At 55.6% G+C, this 12,433-nt stretch overlaps 2 protein-coding genes across 11 annotated transcripts in view; both read left to right on the forward strand.

The window, feature by feature from the left end:
• Positions 1–12,433, forward strand: part of WNK1 (WNK lysine deficient protein kinase 1) — a 72,677-nt gene that overhangs the window by 40,780 nt on the left and 19,464 nt on the right. For 9 of the 10 annotated variants that reach the window (XM_077267019.1, XM_077267020.1, XM_077267024.1 and 6 more), the window contains exons 5-10: positions 2,013–2,101; positions 2,599–2,818; positions 2,905–3,193; positions 3,470–3,648; positions 11,758–11,835; positions 11,957–12,082. In XM_077267019.1, the coding sequence (XP_077123134.1) occupies positions 2,013–2,101; positions 2,599–2,818; positions 2,905–3,193; positions 3,470–3,648; positions 11,758–11,835; positions 11,957–12,082 (981 nt within the window). Of the gene's footprint in view, positions 1–1,299; positions 1,438–2,012; positions 2,102–2,598; positions 2,819–2,904; positions 3,194–3,469; positions 3,649–11,757; positions 11,836–11,956; positions 12,083–12,433 lie in introns of those variants that run through there. The other variant, XM_077267027.1, reaches the window with a different exon arrangement.
• On the forward strand, positions 9,174–11,748 carry LOC143777071 (uncharacterized). Its single transcript, XM_077267030.1, has one exon. It carries the CDS (start codon positions 10,069–10,071, stop codon positions 11,287–11,289), a length of 1,221 nt encoding a protein of 406 aa, XP_077123145.1. The 5' UTR covers positions 9,174–10,068; the 3' UTR covers positions 11,290–11,748.

Below are 12,433 nucleotides of genomic sequence, written 5' to 3' on the forward strand. Positions count from 1 at the left end.
TCCGGGGCCCTTGTGCTGTATGACTGCTTACACCAGTCCGGGGCCCCTGTGCTGTATGACTGGATACCCCGGTCCGGGGCCCCTGTGCTGTATGACTGGTTACATCGGTCCGGGGCCCCTGTGCTGTATGACTGGATACCCCGGTCCGGGGCCCCTGTGCTGTATGACTGGTTACCCCGGTCCGGGGCCCCTGTGCTGTATGACTGCTTACACCAGTCCGGGGCCCCTGTGCTGTATGACTGGATACCCCGGTCCGGGGCCCCTGTGCTGTATGACTGGTTACATCGGTCCGGGGCCCCTGTGCTGTATGACTGGATACCCCGGTCCGGGGCCCCTGTGCTGTATGACTGGTTACACCGGTCCGGGGCCCCTGTGCTGTATGACTGGTTACCCCGGTCCGGGGCCCCTGTGCTGTATGACTGGTTACCCCGGTCCGGAGCCCCTGTGCTGTATGACTGGTTACACCGGTCCGGGCCCCTGTGCTGTATGACTAGTTACACCGATCCGGACACCGGTCCGGGGCCCCTGTGCTGTATGACTGCTTACACCGGTCGGGGCCCCTGTGCTGTATGACTGGATACCCCGGTCCGGGGCCCCTGTGCTGTATGACTGGTTACCCCGGTCCGGGGCCCCTGTGCTGTATGACTGGTTACACCGGTCCGGGGCCCCTGTGCTGTATGACTGGTTACCCCGGTCCGGGGCCCCTGTGCTGTATGACTGCTTACCCCGGTCCGGGGCCCCTGTGCTGTATGACTGCTTACACCAGTCCGGGGCCCCTGTGCTGTATGACTGGATACCCCGGTCCGGGGCCCCTGTGCTGTATGACTGGTTACATCGGTCCGGGGCCCCTGTGCTGTATGACTGGATACCCCGGTCCGGGGCCCCTGTGATGTATGACTGGTTACACCGGTCCGGGGCCCCTGTGCTGTATGACTGGTTACCCTGGTCCGGGGCCCCTGTGCTGTATGACTGGTTACACCGGTCCGGGGCCCCTGTGCTGTATGACTGGTTACATCGGGCCACACGTGGTCCCATAGGGTCCGTGCACACGGGAGAATACACAGCGCACTTTCTGGCATTGAAGGGTTAAGCTGTATGGGGACGGAGCCATGGTGGACTGTGGTCCCTGGTGCGGAGGGAGTGTGCTTCACCAATGGCAAGGGTGTGGGGGCCGGGCTGTGCCCGGAGGGGGCTGGCACATTACCTGCGCTGCTTCTCCCACTGTAGGAGGCTCTGGCGTCCTCTGATCTAATAGTCCCAGTACCATGCCCGGCTCGGTCACTGGTCGGCTCCCTGCGCCTGCTGTGCGGTGACCCCGCGCCTCCCTGCTGCGGCCCAATGGATTATATGTGGAAGGATTTCTCCCCGGTGATCCTCTTCGTGGACTCCCGTTGCTGCTGCTGCTGCAGCGCCTCCCGGGAATGTCCAGGCAGTCAGGTGGGTGAGTGCCGGGGATGGGGGAGCTGCCAGCTCTGCCCCTTACTCTGCATCTGGCAGAGGGATTACCGCAGTGACAGGACGCCTGCTGAATGCCTTCTATTGTCCTCTGGTATCAGCCACTTCAACTTGTTTTGTGCTCGGTGGCATTAGTATGTGTTTGAGTCGCCTTCCCATCGCTGGTTAATGATACTATAAGGGGGGCACGGGACCCCCCCATCGTCTGTGGGCCCCCCCTCCACCCCACCTCTGGGCTGTTTGTCCGGAACCACATTCAGTAGAGCTGAGCAGCAATACCAGACCCGACCTGTAGACCGGGGTGGCGCTGTTTGTTTGCAGCTTTGTTTTTTCTAATCCTGGATATGCCCCTTTATCCGTGTGATTGGCGCACGTCGCCGCCATCGGAGGTGGCACAGTACAACGTGAAACTACACAGCGCCCCCTAGTGCCCAGACTGGCTGCTCCAGAATCTGCGTTCACACCACGCGCCCGGGGTTTAGCCATGGTGCAGTGTGGGGGGCTGCGCCTGACGACCCCCGGTCCGCTGATGGCTCCGTTCTCTCCTCCGTCTGCAGGGTGTGAAGCCGGCCAGCTTCGATAAGGTCGCCATCCCGGAGGTGAAGGAGATAATCGAGGGATGCATACGCCAGAACAAAGATGAAAGGTACGAACGCAGCACAGAGTATTTTAGCAGCGCTCGGTTAACCCTTCGAGCATTTTGGGCCACGTCTCTTCCATTATTGGCACTGGTTCCCGGGGTATACGGAGCAGTGGGAGGGCTGCAGTGCCCAGGACGGCGCCCCCTGCGGGCGGAGGCTATATGGCAGGCGATCTCTTCGGCCGCTCGAGGCGACACTTGCTTTTGTTTTCTGTTCACCTTTGCAATACTTTCCTAATCATTAATATGGAAATGGCTCCTTAAAGGGGCGGCCACTGGCAGCCATTGTTTCTTTGCTAGTGAGTTAGGCCAACCAGTTCCTACAGAGCTTCTTTCACAATTCTGCTGCGCTGAGCTCCCATAATGCATTGCTTGATTTTGAATGCAGCTTTAGACCTAACCGGAGGAGAAATGTTTGCACAGTTACCCGCCGCGTTCTGCTCGTCCGTGGTCTTGAGGCACGGCTGACCCTCCCGTGTGTTCCCCCCGCGTGTTTTGGGCAGGTACGTCATCAAGGACCTCCTGAACCACGCGTTCTTCCAGGAGGAGACCCGGGTGCGGGTGGAGCTGGCGGAGGAGGACGACGGGGAGAAGATAGCCCTGAAACTGTGGCTGCGCATCGAGGACATCAAGAAGCTGAAGGGCAAATACAAGGACAACGAGGCCATCGAATTCTCCTTTGATCTGGAGAGGGACGTCCCCGATGACGTGGCCCAGGAGATGGTGAGGGCCACACTCTGCCTTTTGGCATCCGGCTACTTAAAGGGACACTGCACTAACTATCCCTTTAACTTCTTTCTCCTCTGCAGGTGGAGTCCGGCTACGTCTGTGAGGCCGATCACAAAACCATGGCCAAAGCCATCAAAGACCGAGTATCGCTGATCAAACGCAAGCGAGAGCAGCGGCAACAGGTGCGGGAGGAGCAGGAGAAAAGGAAGCAGGAGGAGGGCGGCCTGGAGCCGCAGGTGCAGCAGACTGAGGTGCAGCCACACAGCCCCCCTGTGGGCACCGGGAAGACCACCACGTCCCAGGTGGAGCCGGAGGAGCCAGAGGCCGACCAGCATCTGCAGTATCAGCAGCCCAGCATATCCGTGACCTGTGAGTCCTGGGGAGGGTGGGGGGAGTAGTCCTAGGGAGGGTGGGGAGAGTAGTCCTAGGGAGGGTGGGGAGAGTAGTCCTGGGGAGGGTGGGGAGAGTAGTCCTAGGGAGGGTGGGGAGAGTAGTCCTAGGGAGGGTGGGGAGAGTAGTCCTGGGGAGGGTGGGGAGAGTCATCCAGGGGAGAGTAGTCCAGTTTGGCAGTAGAGGCACTTAGTCTCCTGCTGATAGCTCAGCGCAGCCGCTTTATATCTCTCCTGACTTGTCTTCCCTTCATAGCGGACGCCATGATTGACAGCGGTCAGGGGTCCACGGTGTACTCTGAGTCCAGAGCTGCCAGTCAGCACGCCGTCTCCTACAGCTCTCAGCAGGATCTGGGGGTCTCCTCCACTGCTGTGTCCGGCTACAGCAGTCCTAGCGTACAGCCCCAGCCAGGCGGCTTCAGCTCATCAGTAGGGGTAAGTGACCGGGGACACCCAGTAGTGTTATCAGAGGGACAGACGCGGGATAGGAATTGGTCTGTAATCTCGGCCCCTTTACTCGCAGCCTGGCATGTGTAACTGTCCCTTTTACTGGTGGGCCTGGCGCGGACCCCCCCCTTTACTCGCGGGCCTGGCGTGGGACACCCCCCCTCCTTTAACTCACGGGCCTAGCGCGGGACCCCCCCTTTTACTCGCGGGCCTGGCGTGGGACACCCCCCTCCCCTTTTACTCGCGGGCCTGGCGCGGGACATCCCTCTCCCCTTTTACTCACGGGCCTGGCGTGGGACCCCCCCTCCTTTTACTCGCGGGCCTGGCGTGGGACACCCCCCTCCCCTTTTACTCGCGGGCGTGGGACACCTCCCTCCCCTTTTACTCGCGGGTCTGGCGTGGGACACCCCCCCCTCCCCTTTTACTCGCGGGCCTGGCGTGGGACACCCCTTCCCCTTTTACTCGCGGGCCTGGCGTGGGACACCCCCTTCCCCTTTTACTCGCGGGCCTGGCGTGGGACACCCCCTTCCCCTTTTACTCGCGGGCCTGGCGTGGGGCACACCCCTCCCCTTTTACTCGCGGGCCTGGCGCGGGACACCCCTCTCCTTTTACTCGCGGGCCTGGCACGGGACACCCCCCATCCTCCTTTTACTCGCGGGCCTGGCGCGTGACATCCCCCCCCTTTTTTTTTTTTTTACTCCTCGCGGGCCTGGCGCAGGACACCCCCCCCCCCCCCCCCCTCTCCTTTTACTCGCGGGCCTGGCGCGGGACATCCCTCTCCCCTTTTTTTTACTCGCGGGCCTGGCGCAGGACACACCCCCCCCTCTCCTTTTACTCGCGGGTCTGGCGCGGGCTTGGGGGAAGCAGGACTCTGTGCTGTCACATCCGGGTATCTGCCGCCTATTGCGCCATAGAGGTAACATGAATTCGGGATGTCCATTTTTATTGGGGGGCTTCACAGGATGGCAGTATTAACATGATATATTTCTGGGGTCTTTGCCTTCTATCATTGATGGGAATATTTAGGGTGGGGGACTGTTGTTGTCTCCCAGCGTACACAGTCCTGCATGAGATTCTGTTTCCCATTGCGCTGAGATATTTGCCTGATGTAATGTAAACCCCTGGACCCCGTCCTCTGCCTCCTGGACCCCCGTCCTCTGCCTCCTGGACCCCGTCCTCTGCCCGTTCCCCGCATGTCCCTTTTATTTATATTATTATAATGTTAGCACTGAGCTCCAGACAGGACGAGGGGCCTGAGGCCGGACCCCCGGAGAGCCCCCATCACTGAGCTCCAGACAGGATGAGGGGCCTGAGGCCGGACCCCCGGACGGCCCCGATCCCTCTGATCTTCCTCGGTTTTGCTTCTTTCTTTCAAATATTAATTTTATTTGTTTTATTAAATCCTGTTCCTTCGTGAAATATTGAGGATCGGCAGCGGTAAACCCGGGTCCCGGAAAGAGACCGAGCGATCCCAGAAATAGAGATGATGGAACCTGTGCTCTCAATACATCACGTTTTGCTCTCCAGTCCCACCCAAAGCTGCATTCACAATTCTGCTGGTTGCAACCTGGAAATCTTTCTGCACCCCCCACCCCCACCCAGAATGCACTGCTGAGATCTTAGTATTGTGCTGTGCTGCAAAAGAGGAGCAGCATTAGGAGTGCAGCTCTGGGTGTGTTTGGAGCATAACACAGTGTGTAAACATTAGAAATGCGTCACGCTGGTGCTACATGTAATGGATATCCTCTCTGTGCGGAGATTGTGCAGCCAGTCTGAACGAGCAAAGCTGCAAGGGAAAGGATGGCGAAAGACAAAATTGCAGCCAGAGTCCCTGATATAGAAGGGGGCGCCTCGGACTTGGGTTGACTATTGTAGCTAAATGGAGCGGAGCTGCAGTGTAAAGCATGTAGGCGAGACTTCAGGCCACCACAGGCTCCAGTAGACGTTTCACTCGTTCCTTCTCTAAACTCTTGAATCTGTTATTTTCTTATTCCCCACGTCAGTCCCTCGGAGAGAGAGGAGGATCTGCCCTTCAAGGACTGGAAACCTACAGAGTACGAGGAGGAGCCTGGCCCATGGCGTCAGTGGTTTCCTGTCCTTGGAAAGGGAATCTGCACCCTGGGGCTCCGTCCATGGAGAAGATCATCATGGAGTACTTGCCGTGGTCCGGTTACCTCCTGGGGACAGACAGTGTGCTGCTCGTGGCCGGTCAGGTGGAGAGCTGGGGCGCCGCATCACATCCCCGGTGAAGTGCAGCAGAGCGGTGGGACGGCAGTCGGGGGCTGCGCGGGGCTCGTCCGACATAAGGGGCACGCCACATGTCTGAAAAGGACCGATCTGATCAGCGAGGTTCAGCGCAGAAGCGTGGTCGACTCGCCGGCAGGGTAATGTCTGGGCTGCAGGATGGAGGAGGCCGCAGCGGAGGAAGGAATCATTCGAAGGGTGCGATTCCTCCTAATCCAGCATCTGAGGGCTCCCGAGGGGGTGAGTGACCTCCGGGGTGTTATCCTTATGTCTTAGAGACCAGGCCTAGACGGCGCATCACTAAGACATCGCACACTCCCGGGGCTCAGTGTCAGGGAGAAAAAAAGTGCCGTCAGTCCTGCATAGAAGAAATGGATATCAAGAGTGTTACTGTCCTTTGGTATGGGGGTATTGAAAGACCCCCTGGCTAGGAAAGCGGATGGTCTCCTAAGAAGAGGATGGGAGTCTTCAGCAGGCTTTTACTGTAGGGCCCTGATGGTGGACCCTCTGGAGGCTTCACTGCAAAGTATCTCATCTTCTCTCCCTATGATGGAGGGAGCGGCAGCGTTATTAGCAGACACCCCAGCAGACACGGTTGGGTTGGCAGCCAGGTCTTCTGTGGTTAGGGGATATCCAGCCCATGTCAAGGCTTCGCTCCATACCAGGACAAGGACATTACCTGTTTAGACCTGTGGATGACATCCTGGAAATAAAAGTGGTTCTCGAACTTAGTCCTTACCGTTGTATACAAAATGTTTTCAAAGGATGAAATATCGGTGTAAAAGACCCCCGAAAGTTCTCAATACCGTAGAATCAGGACTAAAGTTAGTCGCTTCTGTTCCTCTGAAGGGAAAAGAAAATCTCTTCTAATACAAGTCCCAAAAGAAGAGGGATGGGTGCTCTACTCGACCCTCATTTTGGTAAAGGACACAGACTCCACCATAAGTTCCTAAAACTTTCTGGATAGAATCCACAATGCCGGCATTAAGCTTCTCTCTCCAGATAGTTTCCAGGCAGTTTTAGCTTTAACTCCTCCAAGCAGGTCCCGATCCGAGTGGATCGTCAAAAGTACGTAAGAGCGACTCTCGGCATGTAGGAGAGATCCAGCACGTCCAGTTTCAGGCTCTTCCATTTTGAATATCTGTGGTATTTATGATGATTTTGTCAGAGGCGACCGCCCACTTCCAGGACCCTATTTCCGACGATTTCCGGATAGTTTGCATATCCAGCCGACACCGCAGGGACCAGATCAGGGGAATCGGAGCCATCCTGATGGATGATGACGTTAGATCGAAACTAGATCCCAAAACGGCACAATTATTCCTCCTCATCCTCCTGGATTCAATCAACCAGAAATGTTTGCTTCCAGAAGAAAAGGAGGAGGTATCGTCCCTGGTGGTCAATCCGGCCACAACTTTCAATGGGAATTCCTGGGGAAGAAACGAGAACATTAAAGGGGCGATTAGAGGCCATATTTACTCTTCCCACCGCTGCTATCCAGTCTCTCCTCTGGTGGTTACAAGTGGAGAACCTGTCCAGTCACTTGCCCTGGATTATAACACTTGAGTCCTCAGGGCTGAAAAGCTCATCTGAGGGAGTTAGGTTTGTGGTCAGAAGAAGAGGGGTCCGGTTCCTCCAACCTGAATGAGCTTTCAGCAGTGAAATGGGTGCTACAAGAATTATTTAGCGGATTAAAGACCATGAAAGAAGCATCTGACCAGGCAACAGTATTACTGGGACATAAATTGTCAAGAAAGGGAAGAAGATCTAGGTCCCTGATGGAAGAAACTGATCGGATCCTGCAGGTAGCAGAATGGTGTCCCCTATCCCTGTCGGTGCTTCATATAAGGGTGAAGGAAAACCGAAAAGTGACCTTTCTAAGTCATGGACTCAATCCGAAGGTGTTAGAGCAAATTGTGAACCGATGTGGAGCCTCAGACATAGATCTGTTTTGTAGGCAAACAAAACGGGAAAGTAAAGACAATGTTTTCTGGGGATCCCAAGAGAAGCTCTCAAGCAGGAGATGGGTTCATCATAATGCAGGTCTGAAGATCAGGGAGGATCAGGCGATGGTGGTCCCGATGGCCTCTACCAATGTCAAACTCCGATCCATGGGTTCTACCAGAGATTCCAGATCCCGGTGCCCGATTATCCATGCTCAGGTGTCCAGCCCACATTTGAGAACCTGGAATTTTGAAGGAGTTTTCACCTAATCTGGCCTCAACATTTGAAAAATAAAGTAGGGAGGGGATTACCACAAAAAGATCTCAGATCTCGAACCGGACAGACCATTACAGACAATTACTCCAGAATGTAATCGAGAAGTGACTGTCGGCTATGACAAAGTTCAGACCTCCCTAAGGTTTACAGGGTCTCTTCTACTCTCTCCGGGGAGCTGTCATGGGTGAACGGAACAGATGTTAATTACTTACCAGTAATGGGGTTTTTCAGAACCCATGGCAGCGCCCTTCTCTCCTAAATTTGTGGGTCACATTCCGGTCTTTTTGGGGGGGGGGGTTTTGGGCTCACGTGGTGTCTAATAATAAAAATCTTTTTGTTGCACCGTTTCTTTTGAAGGGGTGCTGATGTGATTGGAAAACTTCCTCCTTTTACTCTGTATGTTTCCTCTCCTCGGAGGGTAGATCCTCTCTCTCTGGGGCACTCTCTTTAGTTATGGAAAATCCTATAGCCAGTAAGGAATTCAGGTGTTTTGCCACGTTAATGCAACCTCCGGGAAACCTGTTGAGTTAAACGAGAGAAAAGAAAGTACACCCGACTCTTTATTGGTTCAGATGGAGGTCCATGCCAGGAGCCGACCGCTAGTAGCCCCTTACTCTTTAGCGGTCACCATACTGCATCCGTTCTGTCACCCCCTACCCCACAAGACTCCATTGTCACCAGCACTCGTCTTCACCTCCATTGTCCAGTTTGTTTTCATGTTATGTTGATTTTCTGTGTTTTCTCTCCCCATAGCCACGTCGGTGTCGTAGCATGTCCATGTGCATCCCCGTCTGCTCCTCCACCCCTCTCCTGCCTCTGTACTCCCCTCCTCCGTCGGTCCCCACCTCTCCTCGCTGGACGTCCCCCGAGGAAACCTTTGCTGACAAGCTTTCCAAGGCTCTAGAATGCATCCTGCCCATGCGCTCCGGCAGCCCCAGCAAGCAGCACCAGCAGCGGCGGCGATGCAGCATGCCCACCCTCTATACCAGCCCTGTATGTGTCCTTACTCTGCACCTCCCGGCATGCCAGATAAGTCCCCATTGAATGCGGGGGGCTGGCGAGCGCTGGCGAGGCCGGCGATGGTTTGGTGAAAGTGGCCCGAAGGTGAAACCGGTATCAAAAAGTTCTAAAACTTTTTCCAATATTCGTTGCCTTTCCAATATCTCTGCTTGCTGTTTACATCCGGAGACTGAATTACGGTGTACAGGCCCGGTCGTCTCACAGCTGAGGGTTTGCTTCAGTTGTGTTCTGTCCACCCTCAACGTGCTCCCAAGTCCAGGAGGGATATAAATGTCACCATTCACTGACAGCAATCAGAGATTTGGAAAGAATTGAGATACAAAGTATTTCAGAACATTTTATGCTTTGCGTAGATGTGAAGACCCACTAGCTTTATTAAAGGGGTCCTCCAGCGCCTGGTGCACGATATCTACCGGAGGCCCACCTACGTGGCCACCGATGGCAATGTGAGCGCTTTAACTCCTTCCTCTCCTCGGCCTCCCTCACCAGACATCGCCCGTCTTGCCTCCATTCTGGCTGCATTAACGGTTCGATGGTGGCGTCGGCTGCTGACATGTTGCTGCTGCTTTCCAGGGACATGAAGTAATAACCGCCATCCATGGGTCTGTTCTTGGGGGGAATCTGGGTGACTGCTGATCCTTCCTAAAATTGTGCGAGACTGATTATTTGATCCATAAAGAGGTATTCACCCATCATTTGGCATCGGCCCGGTGATGGCGGACCACCAATGTAGCTGCCGCTGCAGCTTTTCCCTATGGACAAGATCTTCTTGCAGATTTTTCTCAGGGTTCTGGGAAAGCTGGGTGGGAAGGTGCAGGTGTCTCCACCCGTGACAGCCCATATTTGGGGGTAAATGGTGATTTCTGGAAAGCAGCTGGTACAGCAAGTCATGTCTCTGTCAATGCAGCCGGTGCGCCGGCCGCCATGTGTTCAATGGCCGGTTCTTGTTGTCCGTCTCCATCCTCCCTGCTCCCCGTTGGTTTTCGGGCGAATGTATTATGTCTCATCTGTCTGTTTTCCTGCTGTCTAAACGTCTCACTTGTCTCCTCCATATTGCTGCAGCCACAATCCACGGCGCATCCTCCACGCCCAGACTCGTCGCACTATTTCCCGACCATTCACGAACGTCCCATTTCATTCTCTCCACCACCGACCGTGTCCCCAATGGCGTCCAGCAGCCAAAGAAGAAAGAGCACGTCCTTCCTGGAGTCGCAGGTCCGCCATCATGGACAGCCCCCTGTGAGGACACTTAGCCCCATCCCCCCCCTGGATGGGACGAGCGCACAAAGGATAACGAACCTCCGACATGATGGTGCCGGAGACTCCCAGACGAGACCGGCGGAGGCCATATATCTGGCCAGCGTGCCCTACAACATACAGGCTGAGGCTTACGGCACTGCGGCAGCCACCGGGCAACCGAATGAACCAATGATGGCACAAATTGGCTCCGTGTATAACTACCAGACTGGTCAAACCTACCTGACCCGCCCAGTGCTGAGACTGGAAACCGGCGCTGCCCAGCCGTCCGCTCTGGGGAGTATGTCTGCCCCGGTGACTGCCGAGCCCCAGATCATGTTCCATCAGGTTTTCATGCCGCAGTCTGCTCCACCAGTCCTCGCACAGGGCACCGAAGGACAACCCAGCTGCGTCTTCGAGTTTCATGTCCATTCCTCCGGACCTGAGGGTGCCGTGTACGTGCCCCACCGTGTCTACTGTGCCCGCTGTGCATCCGGGGGGATAGAGGAGGTCTCCTACAGTGCGTTGCTGCAGAATCGTCTCCAGACTGTGACCGAGGAGCTGAACGGACCTCTGGGCCCAGCCCCCCGGTGCCCACTCATCTGTAACAGGCCAGAATACTCCAACGACTCGTCCCAGAGAGACTGCAGAGAATATCTGTCTCTTCTGCCTCCGGGATCCAGTCAGAAGCCAGAGATGCCCATGATGTACCCCCTGAAACTCCCTCAAGACCCTCCTGTAGTCTTTTGCGTCCCCCCATCTGGAGTGACGTGCGCTGCCCAGACCACCATCTATGGCCCCCAGGTTATTAGCTATGTGTTCCATCATCGGGGGGCAGGGAAGACGGACCCTACATCTCACACTGCAGCCATGCTGGATCAGACCGGACCCCGCACCACCGTAGGATAGCAGATGGGTTGTAATGATCCCCCAGTATCCCTGAGGGGGTCCTCTCCTCCAGTGTGGTCCCTGCGGGGTCCCGCTCCTCCAGTGTGGTCCCTGCGGGGTCTCGCACGCGTGCCGTTTCTGTATTCTTGCCCTTTACTCTTGGTCATTTCCAGACTTTGGATTTCAGGGGGGGCTCAAATGTGTTTAGGTTTTAAAAGGGTCTCCACCACAAAAAAGGGACCTAGCTTGCTGGGGGTTGTAGTTGCAGGGGCTGCCGCATGGGGGGAGTTGTCACTAGTGATTACTCTGCTTCTCCCGAGGACAAATTATTAGCTGGTCCCAATACAGAGCCATATTTACCTGCCCATAATTAGCGTTATGTGGGCAAATCCAGGGCGGGCACGAAACGCGGGGGCAGAAGATGCTGCGTCTCAATATTGGGGTTCACTGGTCGTCATTCAGTTCTTTAATTTTGTCTTTTTATTGCAGTTGGCACAGGTACCCGGGCAGCCTCACCCCGCAGCCGTGCCCGGTGCTGTCAGCGTCCAGATAGCCCCACACGCTCAGGTGACACTTTTGACCTCTCTCCTCTTCCTTCCCCAATAACAGTGCAGCGCCATCCTCGGCCATTATGGCTGCTGCCTCAGTAACATTTGTGCCTTCGGGAATGTTTTTCATCTCTTTTCAGAGCGGGCAGCACCAGCCCCCGGCCCATCCGACAGCACAGTACCAGATACCCGCTGCTCTGCCCAACCAACCTGCCCAAGTCCAACCCATAGTTACCCAGGTGCAAGTGGCTTCCACGCTCCCCCAGGTGAGTGACGGCCCCGGGTATCGACATCACGGAAATCCTGATACCGGACAAGCTGTAATATACAAGAGGGGGAAAAAGAATGAGGTCATGATGGTAAATGAGTGTAATTCGATAATCACTGGTGCAAAGGGGCAAAATTGTGATCTCATCATTATCTCTGTATTCAGGGAGCTCCCCCTAGTGGTGACTGCAGAGAGGATCTTATCATGTATCTCTGTATACAGGGAGCTCCCCCTAGTGGTGACTGCAGACAGGATCTTATCATGTATCTCTGTATTCAGGGAGCTCCCCCTAGTGGTGACTGCAGAGAGGATCTTATCATGTATCTCTGTATACAGGGAGCTCCCCCTA

This window comes from Ranitomeya variabilis, chromosome 5, assembly GCF_051348905.1.
Source record: "Ranitomeya variabilis isolate aRanVar5 chromosome 5, aRanVar5.hap1, whole genome shotgun sequence".
In the NCBI taxonomy this organism is placed as follows: Eukaryota; Metazoa; Chordata; class Amphibia; order Anura; family Dendrobatidae; genus Ranitomeya; species Ranitomeya variabilis.